Genomic DNA, 23,493 nt, shown 5'->3' on the forward strand with positions numbered 1-23,493 from the left:
TCCAGTTATACCTAAGTTAGAATTTTTCATCATGTCTTATGCTCTTATCTGTACTTCCCATTTTTTTTCTCTCTTGTGCATCAGTAAGTATATTTTTCTCTCGACCTATCTACCAAATCATTAATTTTCTCTTCATCTGTGCATAACCTACTGATAAATTGGTCTATTTAGTTGTTAATTTTGGATAATACACTTTTCAATTCTAGAGTTTTAAACTTACTTTCTTGTATATATTCTGGTCCTCTGGTAGAATTCTCCACCTTTTTATCTATTTTCTTGAGCATATTTCATTATTATTTTAAAGCCCATGCTTGACTGATCCAATATCTAAATCCCATAAATCTATTACTACATTGCTATATCCTATCTTTTTCTTTTGGTCCTGTCTCTTAATATGCCTGGCAAGTTTTCAATGAAAAGTGGACATTAGAATAAAAAAATCTGTAAACTACCTAGCTGAGCCTTCAACTTCTAGGAGGTAACAGAGTAGGGGCAGATAAACTTAATCCAAACAGGGACTGAGCTATTTTGAGGCTGGATTTCAATCTTTGTAAGGCCTGATCTATTTCTAACTTGTTCTTGCTCCTAGAATGTAATCCTTTAGGGGTCAAACTGAAAGCCTGGGTGTTTACCAGGAACCCTCCTCCTCCTCGGAAGACCCAGAACTCCAGCACTCAACTCCCAACACTGTGAGCCTGCCAAAAGCTCTCTTTGGCTCTACCACATTTTGGCCGTGGCTTTTGCTCAGTTTCTCTTGACCTGTGTCACTTAGGAATTAGCAAAAGCCTTGAGGGAATAAGCAGCTAGAGCTGCCAGGCTCATTTCTCTGTGGCCCCTCCAGTCTGGGCCCCTCAAGTCCTGAATGTCTTTGTGGCACTGATCCAATTTTTGTCTTCCCAGATTGCTGAGAGGTCTGCGCACATTCTTTGCTCAGCAGACCATTTTTGCTCAGTTTCTCAATCTCATTACCCATGCCACTGTAAATACACTTGAGTTAAAAAGCAGCATTGATTGTCAGACTCCCTTTAATGAGTTTTTCTTCCCTCCAGAATCATGGCTTCTAAAGTTCAGGCTATCTTGGTAGCTCTCCAAACAGATGTGATTTTCTTAATCCTCCTTTTCTAGCTTTTCTCAGTGAGAGGTCAGCTCTGCTAAAAGAAAGCCTACCATTCCAGGGCCTTTTCGGCTTCTGTGCCTTTTCATATGCGGTTCCTTTGTCCCTCTCCTTCAAGACTCAAATAAATTACCACCTCCCCTTGAAATCTTCCCTGCGGCCCCTTCTGGTCCTCTCCATCCAAGTGGCATTAGTTAAGAGCTTCCTTCTCTTGGCTCCCAGTGTCTTAGCCATATCCACACTGCTTGGAATGATTTGCCAATGAAGAATTCCAGACCAGCAATTCACAATATTGTACAAACAGGAATATTATATTTGGCCCATGCTGTATGTATAAATGTTAAATTCATTGGTAACAGCCTAGGAATCAGGACACAAATCATCTTTTTAATAGTGGCTTCTCTTGAAAAATCTGAAGATCTGGACTCCCCAGGCTTAAATTCTACATGACAACAACTGGCTGCATAACAGCTATTTCCCTTTCATGGGGCAATGGCTCTCCAGTTCTCAGTCTCCACCACTCTCTATGGTTGTACATACATCATCCAACTTATCTAAATTACCTACCAACTAATATTGGCACTTGAGTTTGTAATTCTTGGTCTATGTGTGTGCCCTACCCATCAGTCTAAGAACTCCATATGAACAGACATTATATCTTTTCATCTCTCTCCCAATACCTGTCACATTCCTGGCATGCCAGAGAAGGTCAGTCCATAGTTTTAGATATATCTCTGCAAGAATGCTGCCCTAGCATTTCTGGAGCAGTAAAACTATTCTGTAGGATACTATAATGGTGGATACATGGCATTATACCTTTGTCAAAACCTATAGAACTCTACCACACAAAGAGTGAACTCAAATGTAAACTATGGGCTTTAATTAAAAATAATATATCAATCCTGGCTTTTCAATTGTAACAAATACACCACACCAATGCAAGATGTTAAAATAGGGGACACTGTGAGGGTGGGGTACATAAGAACTCTATATTTTCTGTGCAGTTTTTCTATAAACTTAAAACCGTTCTAAAAATAACCTCTACTAGAAAAACAAATAAATACACATGCTACCTATCAGAGTGATAAAAGGGGGCAATTAAATCCAGCAAAATAAGTTTCTCCCATGGGATTCAGGTCAGGAGACAAGAGCAGAAATATTTACCAAAGGACACCCACCTATACCACCACTTTCAGGGGCAGCAGGAAAATAAGCCTTTCCCGCCTGGGGTTGTGCGTAAGGAGTGACTAAGACACACTTAAAGTGGTGGCTGGTCTGCCTTATGTACTGTTGGTCAGGGATACTGGAAAGAAAGGAGGAAGTTCACATAATAGCCTACAGAGGAAACTAGGCTGACCCCCTAATCGGTCCAAACAGGCCAGCAGGAGAGCAGCAAATAGAGCCTGCTTCCCACTCTCTGGGACCTGGATCCACCCTACTCCACCGTGCAATGGAGGATTTTCCAGGTCTGATGTTTTTCCTTATGTTTTATATTCAGTGTAATAGGGGATTTTGCCCTCAACCGCCCTGCCCACTCATCTGAATGTGCTAATTCATTTCTTCAGTAGCCCCTTCTCCTCTTCTGTATCTGTGTTACTTATCAAGCTTGAGAAGGAAAGAGAGAAGCAAAGACTTGTAGATTGTAAGCTCCATGAAAGCAGGGAACAGAGTTGTTTCATTCACTGAGATACACATAGTAGGTACTTCATTGATAGTTGTTGAGTGAGTGAATAAAGAATCCTGCAAAAATGCAGCTTCAAATCACAAAGTGGCAGAGCATGGCAATGGGGCCTCCGTTGTGGAGGGTTATCTTATAAGCCACTCTTCAATCAAACATGCAGGTATTTCCAAGGCCCATCCACATCCGTTCATCCTCTGCCCCATGCCATCCCATCTCTCTTCGGGCTGCATGGCTGCATGGCTGCGGGCATGCTCAAGGAGCTCCGTGGGCACTGCAAGGTGACCCGTTGCTCTTGCCTGTTCTGACCATGGGAGAAGGTCAGTCCCAACTCTGCTGACAAGAGACTTCTTCGCATATGTCAAGCTGGATGGTGACCTGGACACCCTCAGAGCAGACTTTCCACGGAAAATAAAAGTGTGTTTTGCTTGTTTGATGAATGGTTTTGGTAAAATGTTTTCTTACTTTTTCCTAGACATCCCCTGGTGGTATTACCAGTATCAGAGAGGTAAAAAAGTTTAAACTAACTTGACTACTTTGGTCACATTACTTTCAGTGGCAGAGCTTCTTAATCAAGTATATATTTTGTAATTTGTCTTCTCACTGACCAACTTTCTGTGCCCTAAACAGCAAACTTCCTCCTTTCTTTCCAGTATCCCTGACCAACAGTACATAAGGCAGACCAGCCACCACTTTATGTGTGTCTTAGTCACTCCTTACCCACAACCCCAGGCGGGAAAGGCTGTGTAATGGTGATGGACCTAACAGAGGAGACCCTCAGCAGAGAGAAGACCAAAGACTTGGGCCCTCCTATGGCTCATAGTCTAAGGGCCTCACTTGCACACGGGCACAGAGCTTGTCTAGAGCAGAACTACTGCAAGGATGGTTACAACCAATTTGCAGTTTTGTGCCCGAGGGAAGCAGAAGCCATTGTAGAGGCACATGGAAGCCAGATCTATAAAACAGGCCCTGGACTGGCTGGATTTGAGGTCCAGTCCTGTCACCTATGTGACCTAGGACTCAGGCAAAGCCAGTTAGTGACAGAGTGTGGAAGACATCTCCCGTGCTAGAAGTCCTCAACATGGGCTCCGTGTGTTTGAAAGCTACAGGAACTCATGGAAAGTATAGGCAGAGTGCCATGGTTAGGTGCATTTCTTTTTTTAAGAGGGCCTATCGCTTTCATCCACACTTAAAAGAGTCTGTGACCCCAAAACATTAAGGTCCACATAATCTGAATCATCTCCTCCAAACTTTCCTTCAGTCTGGGAATTACCTGTGTAGCATCCTCTACAGTTGGTTATTCTATCTTGCTTTAACTGCCCCCAGTGACAGATCGTTCGTCACTTTTTAAGGTACTTATAGTTAGAAAACTCTTGATCTGTTAGGACCCCCATCTTCCTAATATTCTGATGGAGAGGGTAATGTTCCCCTGCTTCCCACCACACACAAAGCTTTAGTGGGACAACACACGGGCATGAAAACATTTTACAGAGTAAAAGTAGTTTACAAACAAAAGGTATTCTGATTTATTCTTGTTAGGTAGCGATCACCATTGTGTTAGATCTCAGGGTTAATTTTTATCTTTATCATCCAAACTCAACCTGACTTAGTAACTGGCTCAACATTATTTTTAATAATAAAAATAATAATAACAAGCAACACTTGGCCTCAGAAACTCTTAACAAACCTCGGAAGAAACTGTCAAGGAGGCTCGCATCTGCTAATTTTGTTTCCTCTTCCTCCAACCAGAGAGCTGGGCCACCCCCCTTCCCTTAGTGGGACTGCCTGGATAGCACTCAGAGGCTCCCCGGGGGGAAAGCAAGGATTTTAAAACCTCCACAGCCCCTTTCAGAGTTTCTTCAGAATGTATTTACAGTGGCCAGAACCATGAAGCATACAGAGAAAGAGAAGGGAGAGCTGATGTGAGGGAAAAGAATGCTTAAATTATGCAGAAGCCATTGTAGAGGCACCCATAAGGTTGCTATGAGTGTAGGCAAATTAAATTAGTGTTTTCCATTCCCAAATAATGACCATGAGAGTCACAATCAGCTCATTTTTATAAAGGAATGATTAAATTTGAGAACAGAGTATATCCCACATTACTGAGGGAAACTAACATTTCATGAAATGGTACTCCATTTCATGAAACCCTTGCTTCAAAACATTTTATAAAATTTTCCCTTTATGTATACTGGATTGTGATGTAAATTGTAATTCTTACTATGAAACACAGTAAAAAAAAAAAAAAAAAAAAAAATTCAAGAACCACTGGTTTAAGCCCCTAACACCCACGGTGTGGGCAATTTCCCAGCATCAGCACCTTGAATCCCAAATATGTAAATTTCCTTCAGCAACTGATGTTACCATAGTCTGACAATTAGAGGGTGATGAAGAAGCAAAACAAAACAAAAGCCTGGCAGTCAATATTCAGATGTTACAGACTCTCTTCGATACAGAAACTGATCCTGCTGGTCAGACAGTAAACAAACCAGTTCTATCTTAATGAAGTGGTTTTAATATTTGATATATCTATAATCAGTGCATTTTTAATGAAAGAGACAGTAAGCAAGTGCAGTTTCTGAGTCAGAAAGATTCTCTCAAACTTCTGCAAAGAGATTTCCCTGAGCCTGTGAAGGATCTAATCACAGTCAATACTGAAAAAAAAAAATCTTTTAAGCTTCTGGATAAGATAAACTCGGAAATGTATACTAGATGCCTTCAAAAATACACCTTTTCTTCCAAAAATACATTTGTGTCTTCCTTATTTACACTTTAATATAACTTTCACCTCTTTTCAGGGTTAAACATCTGTGCATTTTTAAAAATAAAATTGCTATTAAGTCTAATGCTAGGAAATTTAAACCAACAACTTGAATTCTAATTTTAAATGAGTTGAAAATATATGTGAGTATTCTGAATTAGACTTATGTGGGGTTTTTTGTTTGTTTGAGAATGCTGCAGTATTTAAGTAATTGCTACTTAACTTGTTAGCTAGAAACATAACAATATTTAAAGGCTCTATTCAAATTATAAGGAAATTGGTCACTTGCAGCTATTTTGCATAAACAGAGTCTTATTTATATTGAATAATCTGCTTTACTCTCTGTAGGATAAGATGATATGCGTTTCCCAGTATGTAAGAAAGATGACAATCGGGAATTGTTACCAGGTTCTTCTGTCTCTCCCTTGGAACCTTACCCAAATGTCCATTACCTTAGGGAGGAGGTATGAGATATAAACTCACTGTGATGGATTCCTTTTGCATTGAGGTCAGAGTCTCAAAGGAAAAGTGACAATTGTGGAGAGAATCTGATGCAAAAAGACTGACACTGGCTAGGGAAATGTTCACAGTGTAATGCACCTGCTCATCCTGTTCTCTCAGATAGAAACTCAGCCTGTCCTCGCTCTCCATCATCATGGAGTGATGCCCATCTCATCACTACTCTTGCCAGCCCATATTTACAGTTGTTCAACATGTGGATTTGGTGATGCCTGCATGGCAACAATGGGCCAAGAAGGTTAGATGGCAATTGCTTCTTGATTGGAGTAAATTGATAGAAAGCATTCTGGCAGGGCTCAGAGGAAAACACTCACCTTCTGTGATGGTAAAATGTTGAAAGTTACACTTATTTAGATTTTGTGATGCTACAGTAGGGGATGATGGGATACTTTAAATGGGATACTTTAAATGACACTTTCTAAATAACGAGTGCAAAATTATATTGCATTGTATAATAGTAAGTGTAGGAGGAATAAACTACTACTTAAAACAACTGTTTTTAGAGCCCTTCAAATACTTCAGAAGCTTTCATTTATATAAAGTAGCTCCCATTTAAGTCATTTTCCTATTATTTGAGGATGTCTGGTAGATAATCCAATACCGGGAAGTGCATTCATATTTTTAAGTTAATACTTAACATGCTGTAATTTGTACTTTTTGCCAAATCAAGCTAGTCTTCCTCTAGTTTCCTAAATGGCGAGAGTTTACTCTACGGTTTTTTTTATAAATTTGTCTCCCTTTGCTGTTTGGAGGATGTAAGTCCATCTGCGCACTTACCTGTGTCTCTAGAATATTCAGATGGTTCAATGGGCAGCAAACTGAATATGCAGAGCAGTTATTTTGAAAGAAAAGGAAATGTGTTCATACGGACTTATCTTTAGCACTTCTGCCCTCATCTCCACTTGCAACACGTTTATCTCCAATGCTGGAGCTCCCTCCCTAGGTGGTATCCGACACAGCTGGAGTCATGGCTGGACTGATGGTAAGACAGAAAGTGACTGAGCAGGGAGGTGGGGTTCAAAGCAGGAAGGTCATCTGCAGTGTGACCCCCAGCCCATGACCCTACGTCTCAGGTCACCACACCACCCTTTTGACAGCCCAGACTGTGGGCTGACAAGTGACCACCAAGGTTAGCTGCTTCAATGCCATCTCCTCTGGTTCCAGATAAGATTGAAGACGAGTTGGAGATGACCATGGTTTGCCATCGGCCTGAGGGACTGGAGCAGCTTGAGGCCCAGACCAACTTCACCAAGAGGGAGCTGCAAGTCCTTTATCGAGGCTTCAAAAATGTAAGACCCACACGGCCTCTGAAGGCCCAGGCAGGATTTCCCATTTGGGACTAAGCTCTCCCAAATGCCAAAGGGACCCATCAGAGAGATTTTTGCACATGTGTAGTTGTAAAAGGAAGACCAAATCTATAAAGGAAACAGGAGAGCAAGGTCACCTGGCTAGAGAAAGATGCCAGGCAAGAATGAGGCAGTCTCAGTAGATGGGAAACTGGCCAACAGCCCAGAGACTTCACAGGATGGCACAGCCTTGGCCCAGATACTAGCCTTAGCATAACCCATTCACACTGTCAATATTGTTAGTGCCCCCAGAAATGATGGGATTTAGGTCTGCTGCTAACCAAGCTCACAGACTGAAGTACAAATCTGATAGCCAATGTATTAATTTACCAAATTATTTCGTGTATTTAACTTCACGATAGCCTTGCTGGAAAGGTATGGTAGCCCCATTTTACAGGTAAGGACACTGAGAATCAGAGACTGACTCACTGCAAGTTACAAAGCTTAGAAGGGGCTGAGCCAGGATCCAAACCCAGGTCTTTCTAATCCCAAAGCCCAGACTCTTTCCACCTCACAGTGCCCGTTCTCTGATGACATATCATCATTTTGCAAAGCAGCTTCAGTCCTGAGGTGGAACCATCTCCCAGCCACTCACCTTAGAGATGCGGAGGCGCACAGGTGGTTGCCCAGTCCCTGCCCACCAGGGATCACAAGGAACCCCAAGGCTCTCAGACACTCCCGCTAACTCTCCCCCCTTCGCACAGGAGTGCCCCAGTGGTGTGGTCAACGAAGAAACATTCAAGCAGATCTACGCTCAGTTTTTCCCGCATGGAGGTGAGTCCGATCTTGAAACAGATCCCTCCTGGCTCCCTCTCTTCATCCTCTGGCAGCCTTCCTTCCTCCAAGTTCATACTTCCTTGTTATCTGCCTCCTCCTCAAGGTTGGGGAGAACTCAGAGCGGAATTCCTCCCTTATTGCAAGGTGTGGAGTTCACTAAAGCTTTAGCAGAAAAGAGCTCTGAAAATGGACCTTCTCCCAGAGAGGAGAGCGATAAAGCAATATCACAAAATCTCCTAACAGCTCTATAAAGCTGGTATTGTTATCTGCGGTCCGGGCAATCCGGGCAACTACGTCTCAGAGAGGCTAAGCAGCTCACGGAAGATTGCACAGCTGGTGAGTGGCAGACCAGAATTAGATCCCAAAGTGTCTGTCTAAAGCTTTACCATGATAGGCCTACCATGGTGCTATACTCCATCCTTTCCTTTCAAACAGCTTTCCTTGTAAAAGAACTTTAGTAAATACCAGAGACTATAAACATAAAGGAATACAAAAAGATGCAGGTTGAATAAAATTGTGCTTATAAATCAGGTTAGCAAGTGTGCCAGGCTCACAGCCGCTATGTCACTCTGCCTGACTCCTGCAGGAACCCCATGGGTCTGGGGCATCAGAGGCTCTTCCTGTAGCCTCAATGTGTCACATGCCAACTTACCTCCTGCCCCAGGAGCCATCTCTTGCAGGACCCCTTCCCCGGGTCCTGTGAAAACAGAGATCCAAGTGTCCCAGACACTTCTTGGGCTCCGTTTCTCATGGACCTCTGCAGCAGCCTTCTTAGGTGTGGGGCCCAGTACAGGACCCCTCCCCCATCTGGGGGCAGCTTCACCCCATGCAGGCCCCAGAACCAATGTTTGTTGAGTCCTATGGAGCCACTCTTATACTGAGTTTTTACTATGTGGCAGGCTTGATGATGGTTTTGACGCTATGGCTATATGAAAAGTTTAACACTGTGCAGAGATGGGAAGGTGAAGCTCAGAGAGGTTGTGCTAGATGCTTGGGGTTACACAGCTAGGTAGTAAAAGAGCTGCTCTCCAAGTCCAGGTCTGTCTGCTTCCTAATGGGTGCTCATTCCATGGCATTGTGCTGCCACTCAGAAGAGCATCTTCTCCACACAAGTACTGTGTCATTCATCCAACAAGAATTATACACATAGACAGGCAGAAGCATCTCTCTCTGGGGATGGCTAGACTTAGGAGCAACGGCCCATCTCGGCTCTTGCCAGAACTTCCCACCTAAACCCCAGAAAAGCCAAACGGGTCCCGGGTCACAGCAGCAGTTTTTCCCACTCCGTAATCTTCTCCTTTCTATCACCCTAGCATCACTCTCTTCTCTTTCTTACTGTTTTCAAGTGATCTCACTCCCCTCTGCAGGACCCCTGCTCCCATCACCTGCTTTTCCTTCTGTGCCTTGCAGATGCCAGCATGTATGCCCATTACCTCTTCCACGCCTTCGACACCACGCAAACAGGCTCCGTGAAATTCGAGGTATGCTTGTCTCTGAGAGGTCCCGGGTCCCCATCACTCTTCCTCTAAACCATTGGAGATGTTGGGAGAAGGAGTGGACCATCAAATGCTTCAGTCCTTTGCCATTCAACAAGGATTTCCTGAAGATAGAAGAAGCAACTGTCCTTACCCTCCAGGAACTCAGGACCTCAGGGACTAACAATAACGGTCTAATCGGTCACATGCACACCGCGCTGACCATGCTGCAGTCTCTGTACTTAGTGCTTTGCATGTATTAACTCATTTAATCCTCACAGTAACCCCGACAAGGTAGGGTTCTATTATTTATTATCAGTTTACAGAAGAGGAAAGTTAAGGCAGAGGGAGATTGAGTTGCTTTCCCAAGGTCAAACAGTAAGTGGTAAAGGAGGGCTTTGAACTCAGGTGGTATGTTTTCAGAGTCCACGTTCTTAGCTACCAGATGATGCCACCACTTGTACAATAATTGTAGCCATGGGATAAGGCAACAGTAGGTGTCAGCACACACTGAGCTCCGTTCTTCCTCCAGAAGCTCCTTCCCAAAAATGGGGCAAGGTAGGCAATGGAAGTGGGGTGGGGCTGTTCACTGAGCTTGGCCACATCCTTCTGGGGACAGAGGACCCGGGAGATACCATTCTGTAAAAGCAGTCACAGAGTCTGACCCAAAGACAGAGCTTCACCCCACCCGATGGCTTGGTGGTTAATGTCTCTCATGCCTCTTCCACTCCTCAGGACTTTGTAACCGCTCTGTCAATTTTACTGAGAGGAACCGTCCATGAGAAACTAAGGTGGACATTTAATTTGTATGACATCAATAAAGATGGATACATAAACAAAGAGGTAAGTGAGCTGAGGCCAGGGGCATGAGAGAGCTACAGGTAAGGCACCTAATTAGAGAGAAAACAGCCTTAGTCATGAGGATGAAATGGTCCAAATAAGGAGGGATCTGCTTTGGGGCAGAGGTGGTTCCTGACAAAATGAAGGTCACCTTTGACCTCCCCCATTGCCCTACCCTGCCCTGTCCATGGGCACTCAAGAAAGGATTAAGCAGATTCATTCACTCTCACGTATTCGATGCACATTCTAAAGGGGGTATAAATAATTTATTTCAGTGTAGAGTAACTCCTCCCACGGGAATTTGCATTTTAACAGGTTAACAGCCACAAGTTAAAGGTAAAAACTGTAATAGTAAGTAGCATTGCAGGCATCACCTAAAAGAGAAAAGGGAGATCTTTGAGGAAGAGGAGATTCCAATTGAATCATGTTAGCCACAACCTATTTTGCCTACTAATAAAACCTCCTCAGAAGGGGGTCAGGTGTAGCCATCTCTAAATAAATCATCACAAATAAATTTCTGAATCTTCACTGCTTGACACTTTTAGAGCCTCAAAGTATATGTGGTATCTAGATAGTGAAATACCCACAGGTCTATCTCAAGACTCACTTTGGTATCTACTGTATCCTGGCATCTCAGTCAAAGCTTGGATTTAGCGTCTTATAGCATCCTACTTCCTGAGCTCCTATGTGCCAGGCACAGTGCCTGGAGTTACAAATATCATCTCTAATCCTCACCTCAACCCTGCAGGTTTCTCTCCAATTTTCATTCCTCATTCATTCAGTCATGGATTTGCTCAACATATATTTGAGGGCTTATTAGGTGTTCTAGGTGCTGAAGATAAAGTGGTGAACAATCCCCAAAATGTGAAAATCCTAATATCCACTAATAGCAGATGTGGTAAGAATTTCAGTAAATACATATAATGGAATGACAGGTGGCCATTTAAAACCATGTGAGAGCAATAAGATATAAAAATTTGTATGTTACATTACATTTAAAAAATCACTTTATACAGTAGTATGTATATTATCTCAATTTTGTAAATAATTAAATGCTTCTATATATACTCAATATATTATACTCCAAAATATTCAAATACTACTTTACAATATATATAAGGACCCTAAAATGAGACTTGTTGTATAACAAGATCTTCAACCTTGATTCAACCATTATTCCATCACTGAATAATCTTACTAACTCCTGCTCCCTTTTTTTAATTTGTAAACTAGACAAAACTGTCCCCATTAATACTCATCAGACCTTTCTGGATGGCAGGATTAATAAAGTACTCCTTAAAAGGAAAAGAAAGTGTGAATAAGCAGCTTCTTAGAAAAGATAGCTGGATCTTCCCCAGGCAGTCATTTGGAAATAGTTTCATCAAAACTGTAGGCAATGAAAATCCTAAGAGAGCAATCAAAATTTATCTTTAAGCCTTTTATGTTACAAAAGTTACTCAGGAAATAAACCTATAGCCATATGGGTGTTAAGGATTTGTAAAGCACACATCTTTAATTAAACACATGGACAGAGATATATATTTCCTAGTTCTGTCCATTGTTAGGACCTAAGAGCAATGACACTCCCGGAGCAATGAGTAGACCTAGCACCCAGACCTTGGTTTCTAAATATCATTATCCAATAAAAGGAACCAGCCTCCTTGGACTTGGTTGATTCCAGGCCTGGGAAAGAGAAAATACGAGAAGATGACCCTGGAGCATCATGCAGTGCTGAAAAAAATGGGAGTGCTATTTTTTTTTTTTTTTTTTTTTTTTTTTTTTTTTTTGTGGTTTTTGTGGTATGCGGGCCTCTCACTGTTGTGGCCTCTCCCTTTGCGGGGCACAGGCTCCGGATGCGCAGGCTCAGCGGCCATGGCTCACGGGCCCAGCCGCTCCGCGGCACGTGGGATCTTCCCGGACCGGGACACGAACCCGTATCCCCTGCATCGTCAGGCGGACTCTCAACCACTGCGCCACCAGGGAAGCCCCTGGGAGTGCTATTTTTAAAAAAAGAAAAGATGGGGGGCGGCGTACGTCAAAAGACCACAGAAGTCACCCTGAAGGAGTTCCCAACAGCCAAAGCCATAACAATTTGAGCAACAAAATACAAATTGATAGTTTAGGGTTATAACCTATAAAATAAAGTAAATGTCCATGAGTCCTAACTAATATATATGTACAAATAATGTATTATATATTTAAATAAATAATAAATATGTATTTAAATCAATGAATACATAAACAAATGGGGGAGGGGAAGGACAACTCTTCCTTAAAGAAGAATTCCAATTAATAAACATAGAAGGAATAAAGGAAATACAAAATCCCCATTAAGCAAACATTACAGTAATAATTTTTGCATGCAAGATCCACTAACAGATTCTAAAATCAGTGGAGAAGCTTGACAGGCACCACCTTAATCAAGTGATCAAGGTTAACATCGCCAGTAATAAGACATAGCAACACCATGTACCTCTTTGATACGTTGCACCAAGAAGGATATAACATCACTTCTATGGTATTCTTGTCAAAAATGCATAACTTCAGTCTAATCATAAGACAACCAGGGACTAACCCAAACTGAGAGACATTCTACAAAATAACTGACCAGTACTCATATCAAAAGAGTCATGGTCTCCAAAGACAAAGACAGAATGAGGCACTGTCACAGATCAGAGGAGACTAAGGAGACACAACAGCTGAATGCGACATGGGATCCTTAAACATAAAAAGGCATTGGGGAAAAAACTGATGGAGCTTGAATAAGCTCTATAGTTTAATAGTTTTGTGGCATTGTTTATAGTATTGTAGTTACTAGTATTGTAGCATTATTACTTTACTAGCTTTCATCATTGTGCTGTGGTTATGCAAGTTGTTAGCATTAGGGGAAGCTGGGTCAAAGGTATACATGAATGCTCTGTACTATTTTTGCAAGTTTTGTGTAAGTCTAAAATGATTAATAATAGGTTAAAAAACAAAACAAAAACAATTAAATAAAATAAGCACATGGAATGAGGAGTAGCAGCAAGGAACCCAGGATAGAAGCTGTCCCCCGGGTCTCTGCAGACACGCCATCAAATATCCTGAAGACAAGCCTGCCTTCCTACATTCTTTTCCCTTGTTCCACGTAGGGGATGGGGAAGCCCATGGAACACTACTTCTGGTCAGTGTGATCAGGAAAACACCACAGAGCCACTCAACAGTGACTGGGCTCCCAGCCCATGGCAGGCATGGTGCCAGGTGCAGAGAACTTAGCAATGAAGGATCAAGCATGTGTCCTCAGAACTCACATTCTTGGCGAAACAGATCTATAGAGCAATAAAAAGAACAAGTTAATTATTTTAATGTGTATGTGCTGATCACTTATTCCATATCAATGAAAGGTTAGAAAGGAAATACGAAAGAATTTGTAACATCTATCTGGCCCCATCAATCAAGAATGGTAATTTTTGCCTTTGTAGAAAGGGATCTTTTGGTTACAAAGCTAGAAAATCATCAACATAAACGAGCTTAAGCTGAGAGATTTCTTGTAAAGATATAGGTAGTTTCGCTAAAAAGTCTTTTAAAAAATAAATAATTTTTTCAAGTGAAAAAGAAGATATAGGTCGTTTGGTGTGACACACTTAATCCCCATTCAAGCTAGAAAGTTGTTAGTCTCCCCCCATGTCACACCAGTCTCCTCTTCTTATTCCTCTCTTTCCTCTCCCTCCTCCAGCATTGTCTTAGATCAAGTTGGTCACACTCTCCTCTGCAGGAATGATGGGTTCGAGTTGGCAGCAACATGGGGGGTGCGGGGGGAAGACCTCAGAGGAGGTTTTAGTGGATAGGGTAACCATTCTCAGACGCTGCCTCTCCGGGGCTTCTCTTGGTCCCTGTTACTACCTGTCTTGTTCAACTGCTTTTCTCAGAGAGAGAGAGAGAGAGAGAGTGTGTGTGTGTTTGTGCACATGTGCTCATGAGAATATTTCTCTGTCCTCCCCTGTGTCCCACCTCCCTTCTCCCTCTACTCCTCTACTCTCCTCACTTCTCTTATTTCTCTCCCTTTCTCCCAGAATTCCTCTTACCTCCTCTACTCCACCTGCTCCAGTCTACGCTTTATGGAAGTTCTTCCCTGTAATAGAATAATTTTCGGTGTCTGCTCTCCCCTGATCTCAGCTAAAACCCGGAAGTGGTTTGCCCATGGCACCAACTCCAACTCTTCACTCAAACTTCTCAAGAGATAAAAATAGAGTGGCTCAGCTCTGTAGTTGGATGTCCACATTTGTTCCAATCAGCTGTGGTCACAGTGACAGGTCACCTGCTACAAACACAGCCACCGAGGCCAACCATTCAAAGGAATTATGGAGTGGAGAGAGGGTCTTCCAAAAATGGGGTGTGGGCTGATCAGTACACGAATATGTCCACTCAGATCCCACTTATAACCCCTCACTGAGGAATGCTCAGGAAGAGGCAAGTTACCCAAGAGCTTCTGACGACAAAGAGAATTTTCCACTGCCCTCTCTCTGGAAGGAGGCTCCCAGAATATAGCCCCTTCAGCTTGCTTTCTAACTCCCTCTCATCAACTGAAGAAGTTCCTTTTAAACACTTTCATTCTCAAGGGGGACAAAGAGCCCCAGACTGTCACCCAGAAGAGCTTAACTTCCTGGTTCCCATACTGTGTGCTTCTATGTCCCCTCTCCAGGAGATGATGGACATTGTCAAAGCCATCTATGACATGATGGGGAAATACACGTATCCTGTGCTTAAAGAAGACACTCCAAGGCAGCACGTGGATGTCTTCTTCCAGGTAAGAGCACACACCCGTGCGTGAGCTTTAAGCTCAACTTAGATCAGTCAACCCACAAGCCTCTGAGCAGTGGTTTGTGTCCAAGCCTGCACTACAGATGGTAGGAAACAGAAAAGAATTACAAGATGTCTTGCCCTCCAAGAATAGATTATCTCATTAAATGGACAAGTATGCACTACAGAAGAGAATAAGGAAGAATATTATTAAGTATAAGTGGTAGAGTATGCACTTTAAATTCCATAAAAATGGTTGGGGGATCAGAGTAAACAGAGAAGACGTCATTAAGCACATCTGTGTAGGTGTTAAGCATTTGTGTCTGGGGAGTAAGGGGAAATCAGGTGGAAATTAGGGTGGCTTGGAAACTAGGGTGAGCTCTTTAGACTGAAGAGTTTAGCCTTGCTCTGGTTAAAAAAAAAAGTAGGTGCTGTTAGTCCGTGAATAGAAGAGTGGCAAAATCTTAATGGTGTGCTAATAAAAAAATTAACCTAGCAGGAGAGTATCAGAGAACATCAGAGCTCATTCTAGTCTAATCCTCTCACTTTGCAGATGGGAAAAGCAGAGGCTCAGAGAGGCTTAAAGACTCACTCAAGGTCACACAGTAAGTGACAGAGACAGAAGTAGAACCTCTCATGTCCAGTGTTCTTTCTGCCAAATGGACAGGCTAGAAGTGAGACTGTAGAAAAGGGAAAGAAAAGAAAATGGGAAAGGCATGTTAGGGTGTCAGCAGAATAATCTGGTGATGAGAAGATGAGCATCTACAGCAAGTTTTTAATTTGAAGGAGGCTCATGGGGGTCAAAGTGCTGTAACCAGGGCCTGGGTGGAGTTGTCTGGCCAGTGAAAGACCATCCTAATTCTCGGGGGAATGTTGGTTAACAGAAAGCAAGTTTTGGAATGCATATCACCAGATTCTTTAAAGTGCTTCTTGTTGGGTCTTTCAGAAAATGGACAAAAATAAAGATGGCATCGTGACTTTAGACGAATTTCTTGAATCCTGTCAGGAGGTAAGGAGAGATCTCAGGGCAGAAAACTTCTATACCTGGGAAAGGAAATCTGGGGCTTGGGGACAGGCAGAAGGGAGAAAAGAAGAAACCTGCAGTTTCTCAGATTAGAGCCACCACCATCACCATCACCAGCAACAACTCAGAATTTCGACAATATCCACTCCTCAGACTGGTCTGTGGCTAGTCTTGGGTAAGCACAGGCTGAGCCACACAGACTAAGAAGGGGGATATGAAAGCGCAGAAGGGGTCTCTGTGAAACTGCAGACTTCCAGGTGGGCAACACTGCCATTTTTCAGTCTTCCTCTGACTTGATGACCCACTCCCCAGACTACAAGGGAGTAGCTGGAAAAAAATCTAAAGCTGTGATTCTTAAACCATAGTGTGCATAAGAATTGCCTGGGTTGATTCTAAAAATGCACACTTCCAGGCCTCAACCCAGAGACTCTAGATCTGGGATGGGGATCTAGAAATCTTCAGGTTAACAAAAGTGCCCTGACCAATGCTTCTAAAACTTTAATGTGCAAACCAGCCTCCTTGAAGTTCTTGTTAAAATGCAGCTTCCCATTCAGAAGGTCAAGGGTGAAGCTGATGTTGCTAAAAGGATAAACTGGCCCCAGAGTCAGCCAGAGACTGAACTGGAAATAATTGCTTTCCTCTAATTTAGAAAAATGCATTTATACTCCTACCTTTTCTCAGAAAGGTGCACAGTTACTCTGAGTTCAGCCAATAAGAACTGCAAATGCAAGAAAGCTAGGGAGACGTTATTAACATGTAGTGAGCACCTACCAAGTTTTAGGTACATTAAGTAAACCTCACGTAGTGTAAACAACCCTGAGCAGTAGGGTCACTATATAGTCAAAATATTTACTAACTAGAGTAGACTGAGAATTGGTCTTTCTTAACTGACTTTGACCAATGCCCTGGAGCAGTGCCCTAAAGAACCCCTGCTAAAGTTGGTATTAACCTGTTAGTTGATGGATCTTTCAGTAGTCTAGGGGTTCTGGACCAGTTACCAGGTAGCCAGGTAGCTAGAGAGGCTCAGGTCAGCAGCTATTTACCAACAGCATTAGAAACATTTCCACACTTTAATCATTATGAACTAGCTGAACATCAGTATTCATCATACCCATTTTAAAGAAAACTGAGGCACTGCAGGTTAAGAGATGTGGTTAAAGCACAATAAGTGATAGAGATGGGACTTGAACTCCATCATTCTAATTTTAAATACCATGCCCTAGTGTACCATGCTTTTTTGACTTTGCTTAACAGTTTTTTAATCAATTTAGTTCCTCACATTAGCAAGCAATATTGATTAATTAACTCACTTCTTTTTCATAATCCACCCTCTAAGTAGATACTATGATCAATGCCATTGTACACACGAAGAAACTGAGGCACAGAGAGACTAAGTAATTTGCCTAAGGTCACTCAGCTCATAAGTGACAGAGCCAGGATCAGAATCTAGGCAGCCTGACTTCCGAATCCATATACTTAACTGTCAGGCAATTATACCTCCCTGTTCTAGAATGTAAATTGATACAGCCACTATGGAGAACAGTATGGAGGTTCCTTAAAAAACTACAAATAGAACTACCATATGACCCCACAATCCCACTACTAGGCATATACCCTGAGAAAACCATAATTCAAAAAGAGTCATGTACCAAAATGTTTATTGCAGCTCTATTTACGACAGCCAGGACATGGAAGCAACCTAAGTGTCCATCAACAGATGAATGGATAAAGATGTGGCACATATATACAATGGAATATTATTCAGCCATAAAAAGAAATGAAACTGAGTTATTTGTAATGAGGTGGATAGACCTGGAGTCTGTCATACAGAGTGAAGTAAGTCAGAAGGAGAAAAACAAATACCGTATGCTAACACATATATATGGAATCTAAAAAAAAAAAAAATGTCATGAAGAGATTAGTGGTAGGATGGGAATAAAACACAGACCTACTAGAGCATGGACTTGAAGATATGGGGAGGGGGAAGGGTAAACTGTGACGATGTGAGAGAGTGGCAGGGACATATACACACTACCAAATGTAAATTAGATAGCTAGTGGGAAGCTGCAGCATAGCACAGGGAGTTCACCTCTGTGCTTTGTGACCACCTAGAGGGGTGGGATAGGGAGGGTGGGAGGGAGGGTGACGCAAGAGGGAAGAGATATGGGAACATATGTATATGTATAACTGATTCACTTTGTTGTAAAGGAGAAACTAACACAGTATTGTAAAACAGTTATACTCCAATAAAGATGTTAAAAAAAATAAAATTAAATTAAAAAACAAAAAAAGATTTCAAATACCCATAATCAACTTTGTTGATTTTCTCTACTTTAGGTCTGCTTTCTGTTTCATTTATGTGTGCTCTAAATTATTTCCTTCCTTCTGCTTTTTTATTTTAATTCAATTTTTTAGGTTTTCTTTCTAGATTTTTGAGATGGAGGTTTAGATCGTTGATTTTCAACCATTCTTTTCTAATATATGCATTTAAAGGGATACATTTTCCTCTGAGTACTGCTTTAGCTGAGTACTGCTTTAGATCCCCAAAATGTTGATATGTCACATTTTCATTATATTTTAATTCAAAATATTTTTCTCTGACCCATGGAATTAGAAATGTGTTGTTTAGTATCTAAATATTTGAGGATTTTCCACATTCCATACTTACTCCTTAGAGAATATACAATAGAAAAATGTAAACTAGAGTAGAATAAAAAAGAAAAAAACATGTGATCATCTCCATAGGTATAGAACAAGCATTTGATAAAAATGCAATTGCCCACAGCTTCTTAAAAGAAGTAGTCCTCTGGGCTTCCCTGGTGGCGCAGTGGTTGAGAGTCCGCCTGCCGATGCAGGGGACATGGGTTCGTGCCCCGGTCCAGGAAGATCCCACGTGCCACGGAGTGGCTGGGCCTGTGAGCCATGGCCGCTGAGCCTGGGCGTGCAGAACCTGTGCTCCGCAACGGGAGAGGCTGCAGCAGTGAGAGGCCCGCGTACCGCAAAAAAAAAAAGAAGTAGTCCTCGCTGGTTTACTGGATAATTTGGTTTTTTTTTTTTTTTTTCTGAATTCCTCTCTAAAGCCAGAAAAGGTGCTTCTCCCTTTGAACTTCTCACTTTCTAGGTCCCCACCTACCTACCCCTTAGTCGCTGTTTCTCATACCCTTGCAGAGTTCTTTCTGAATAGGAAACCCATTCTGGAGATTTGCTCTGGAGATTTGAGAAGTTACAGAGCTTCTCAGGAGAAGCCTCAGAGAATTCTAACCATCCTCTTCTCCCCCTCCTCCCATCCCAGGATGACAACATCATGAGGTCCCTCCAGCTGTTCCAAAATGTCATGTGACTGTGAACGCAGCCATTCGGCTCTCAGAGATGTTACTGAACAACCAACTTAACACCTTGATCGGCCCTCCTGATTTTACACGCGGACTCTTGGGACAGAAACACATTTTGCACTTTGGAAGAATTCTCTGCAAAGACATTTTGTGGAACCCAGGATCACGTGGCTCAGTCTCTGATTGCCAGCTCTTCCTCCTCCCTCTTCTTGAGAGAGAGAAGATGAAATTGGGTTTGTTTCGGAAGCATGCTCATCTCTTCGTACTGCTGCCCTATGGAAGGTCCCTCTGCTTGAGCTTAAACAGTAGTGCACACTTTTCTGCTTGCGTGCCCCAGCCTACTGCCTCCAAGTCCAGCAGACCTTGATGTATCTGGAAGCAAGATGACCTGAGCCAAATGCACATCAACTTCAGATGGTCTCCCAAACCAATGTGCCTGTTTCTCTTTCTTTGGTGGGAAGAATGAGTATTATACAGAACAATTAGAATCTACTATGACTAGATTGGGAGAGCCAGCGCCTAACATATGTAGGATAGGACTGAATTATTAAGCATGGCATTGTCTGATGACCCAAACTGCACATGTCCTTTGTTTCCAGAGGCAAGGACAATAATGCTCTCTCATATTAGCATCTGTGCTGGTGGTGCAAGTCCCTTACCATGCACAGGAAGGGAGCCAATGCCCAGTGGCCCATGCCTCCACTCCATCTCCTGCTAGAGCCCAGCACTGCATGACCCTCCCAGAAAGCCCAGGATGCCTGCAAATTGCTGTAATTTTATACCATCTTCTAATCAATAAACAGAACTATTTCTTATACTCTTAATCTTCATTTCGTCCCTGACATTGGGCAGAAGAGGTAAGCTGTGAAAGGGAAGTCTAGCCTATTTCTTTGGCATCCAGTTATTAGTGCCTACATTGTGCCAGGCACTGTGCCAAGCAGCACATCACCCTCCCCTGCCCCCAAGCAAACATCCGATTCAAATGCAAATACCGTGACCATAAGCAAATGCAGCTTAAAGATGAGACTCTTCATAACACCCCCCTTCCAGAACAATTGTCACTCCCAAGACCCCCTGGTATAGAAAGTCTGGAGCCTCACATGGTGTGGTTGGGGGTACAGAGATGAAGAGGTGGTCAGGACCCCCTGCTGAGGGACTTGGAATCCAGGAGTTGATCAAGAGGCTTCAGCCTATAAACAGCAAATGATTGTTCTTGGTTTCCTCATTTGACATCACATTAAAAAGATTAAGAGCTAACAGTGGCATTCCTGGAAGAAAAGCAATTTATTGCACCCCTGTTGTGTGCCAAGGGCTGCACTAGGGGCTTATATGCATTATCTCATTTCATGGCAGAATGCTCTGGAAGGTACAGTCTTCATTTTGCTGGTTTGCACACTGAAGCTCAGAGAGGTAAGGGAAACTGCCTAAGGTAGCACAGCTCCATAGAGAGATTAAACTCTTCCCACTTTCTCCTAGAGCCTTCCTACTAGGGGATTCTGCCTCGCCCCAAGGAACTGAGGGTACCTCACACAAATCTCATTCATCTCCAGTCAGCTCACAGAGGCAAAGGCATTCTTTGAATCCAAGTAGTAGATGAGAAAACAGATATAGAGAAGGGAAAAGCCTCAGGTACCCGTGGATCACTAGCAAGAGCAGGTCACCACACCTCTGCATGGACGCAATATTCCCAGTCTGACTGCCATTGGCTGCTGCTGCTTGTGGCTGGAAATTATAGAGGCCACAGCTCTGTTTCTCTATTTGAGCTTCCTGAGTGCAGCCATGTGGTCACCTAAGGCTGCTGGACATGTGGCTGGCCCCTAGCAAGGCATATCCTTAGGTCCAAGCAGACGATCTATTCTTGTGACCTTTCCAGTGTGGGGTGTGAACCTGTATCCTGAGGCTGTACAATGTCAAGGACATGGTTCTCCACCCTGGCTACACATCATAATCACCTGGGGAACTTTGAAAAATGCCAACACCTGGGCCCCATCCCAGATCAATTGAAGTAGAATCTCTGAGTATAGAACCCAGGCATCAGAATTCCTTAGAAGCTGCCCAGATGATTGTAAAGTGCACAGAGAGCCACAATGGGGACCATACCCAGTGCTGTGAATGGAGCACATGACCTGAACCATCCCCCTGGCTACAGTGATTGGTTCAGAGCTAGGCTTGATACCTATGCCAGTCCACACAGCATGAATCTCAACACTTGCGCTGGGAACAATGGAGCAAAGATGTTCTCTCTCCTATTGGACATGAATGAGACAGCAGTCCTAGGACATGTTGGTAGTGATTTAGGAATTCTGAGAGGTTATCCGATAACCAAAGGGGAGAGAAACCAGAATCATAGAAGGCAAGGCAAAGAGGGGTTTTTTTAATAAAAAATTTAAAAATAAACCAGAAATTGATTAGATCATTGAGCTGCTAGATCAAGCTGCACCTGAACCTACACATACCTCCGACCTTTTCAGATGCCTTTGTTTGATGCCTATTTAAGATTTAGGCCAGTGTTTCTCCACCAAGGCTTCATATCAAAATCACCTGGGGAGGCACACTTAGGGAAAATTTTCAAAGTACCAAATGCCTGGGCCTTATCCAGGTTCTAAATCAGAATATCTAGAGGTGGGACCCTGAGCATCAATATGCTTTAAAAGCTCCCCAGGTGATTCCAGTGTACACCTCGAATTGAGAGCCCTTGCCCTAGAAGAGTGGAAGGGCTGCTACCCTTCTCCCTGTCCTGGCCAGACCACAGGTAAGAAGCCCAATTCAGTCCTCAGCACCCAATACTGAGAGGAAAATCAGCATCTGGAGATATTCAGAGAGAAATCAGAATGGAAGGAAGATTCAAAACTTGTCCTAAGATGAATAATCAACAGAAAGGAAGTTGGTTGTCCTGGTGAGGTAGGGAGAAAAGGACAACCTGTTGGAGCAACTGCAAGGATATGGGCCACCACTCATCAAAGCTTTTAATAAAGGAACAAGGAAAAAATAAATGCTGCAGTTTCCACAGAAGCACAGAAACAAAAAGGCCTGGGCTTTTGTGAATCCATGCATCCCTCAGCAACTGGGGTATTAAGAGAAATGAGGTTCTCAGCTTGGAACACCCATCCTCCTGGCCTCCTGGAGGGATCCTGCTCCTCCTGAATCATCCAACAAATTGTCACTATTTGCCAGTCATCGTGCCTGCTGATGGGGATTGAACCGTATAGTAGATGCCTTATCAGACACGCTTGGCACTCACTGACTGCACAGGTGGACTCAACGGCTGCTGGCTGCAAATGCCTGTGAGTTTTTGCCCATCACTCTGACTGTCACAGACAGACAGTGGGGCCAAGATAGCCCCACTCTGTTTGTGGGCAGGGCAGGCAGGAAGAATCAGGTAGTTAGCACTTCCCAGGAGTAGCCCTTAGCCAATGGCCAATGAGAGTTGGTGGATCAATACCCCAAACCCCTCTCCTCAGTAGGAAGAACTCTATACCTTCTCTCAGACTTCTCCACTAGGATTGAGCCCCAATCACCCACAGTAGTAATCTGCTCAAAAGTACACCCCTTATTGACCTCCTTCGCTTCCCTGTCTCATTTCCTGCATTCTCCTACCATTGCTTCCTGGAATCCCCTCCCGGATAAACTACTGAATCCCACATCCTTGTCCCAGGGCTGGATTCTAGAGGAACCTAACCTAAAACAAATAATGAATAGGCCAGATATGTGCCCTGCTCTCATGAATCTTATTTTCTAATGGGAGGAAACAGAAAACAAACAAAATGACTTGGGGTAGTTAAAGTGGCATGAAGAGAACAAAAGTGTGACGTGATAGAAAATGACCGGGGTGACTTGGGAGGCTGCTT

General features: G+C 43.0%; 1 protein-coding gene across 1 annotated transcript in view; it reads left to right on the forward strand.

The window, feature by feature from the left end:
• Positions 1-20,462, forward strand: part of KCNIP1 (potassium voltage-gated channel interacting protein 1) — a 207,732-nt gene extending 187,270 nt beyond the window's left edge. Inside the window, exons 2-8 of the mRNA XM_059061002.2 lie at positions 7,237-7,361; positions 8,123-8,192; positions 9,606-9,676; positions 10,406-10,513; positions 15,192-15,296; positions 16,236-16,298; positions 19,606-20,462. Of these exons, the coding sequence (XP_058916985.1) occupies positions 7,237-7,361; positions 8,123-8,192; positions 9,606-9,676; positions 10,406-10,513; positions 15,192-15,296; positions 16,236-16,298; positions 19,606-19,653 (590 nt within the window). The 3' untranslated portion in view covers positions 19,654-20,462. The remainder of the gene's footprint in view (positions 1-7,236; positions 7,362-8,122; positions 8,193-9,605; positions 9,677-10,405; positions 10,514-15,191; positions 15,297-16,235; positions 16,299-19,605) is intronic.
• Positions 20,463-23,493: the final 3,031 nt, after the last annotated feature.

Source organism: Kogia breviceps, chromosome 4 (genome assembly GCF_026419965.1).
Source record: "Kogia breviceps isolate mKogBre1 chromosome 4, mKogBre1 haplotype 1, whole genome shotgun sequence".
Lineage (NCBI taxonomy): Eukaryota > Metazoa > Chordata > Mammalia > Artiodactyla > Physeteridae > Kogia > Kogia breviceps.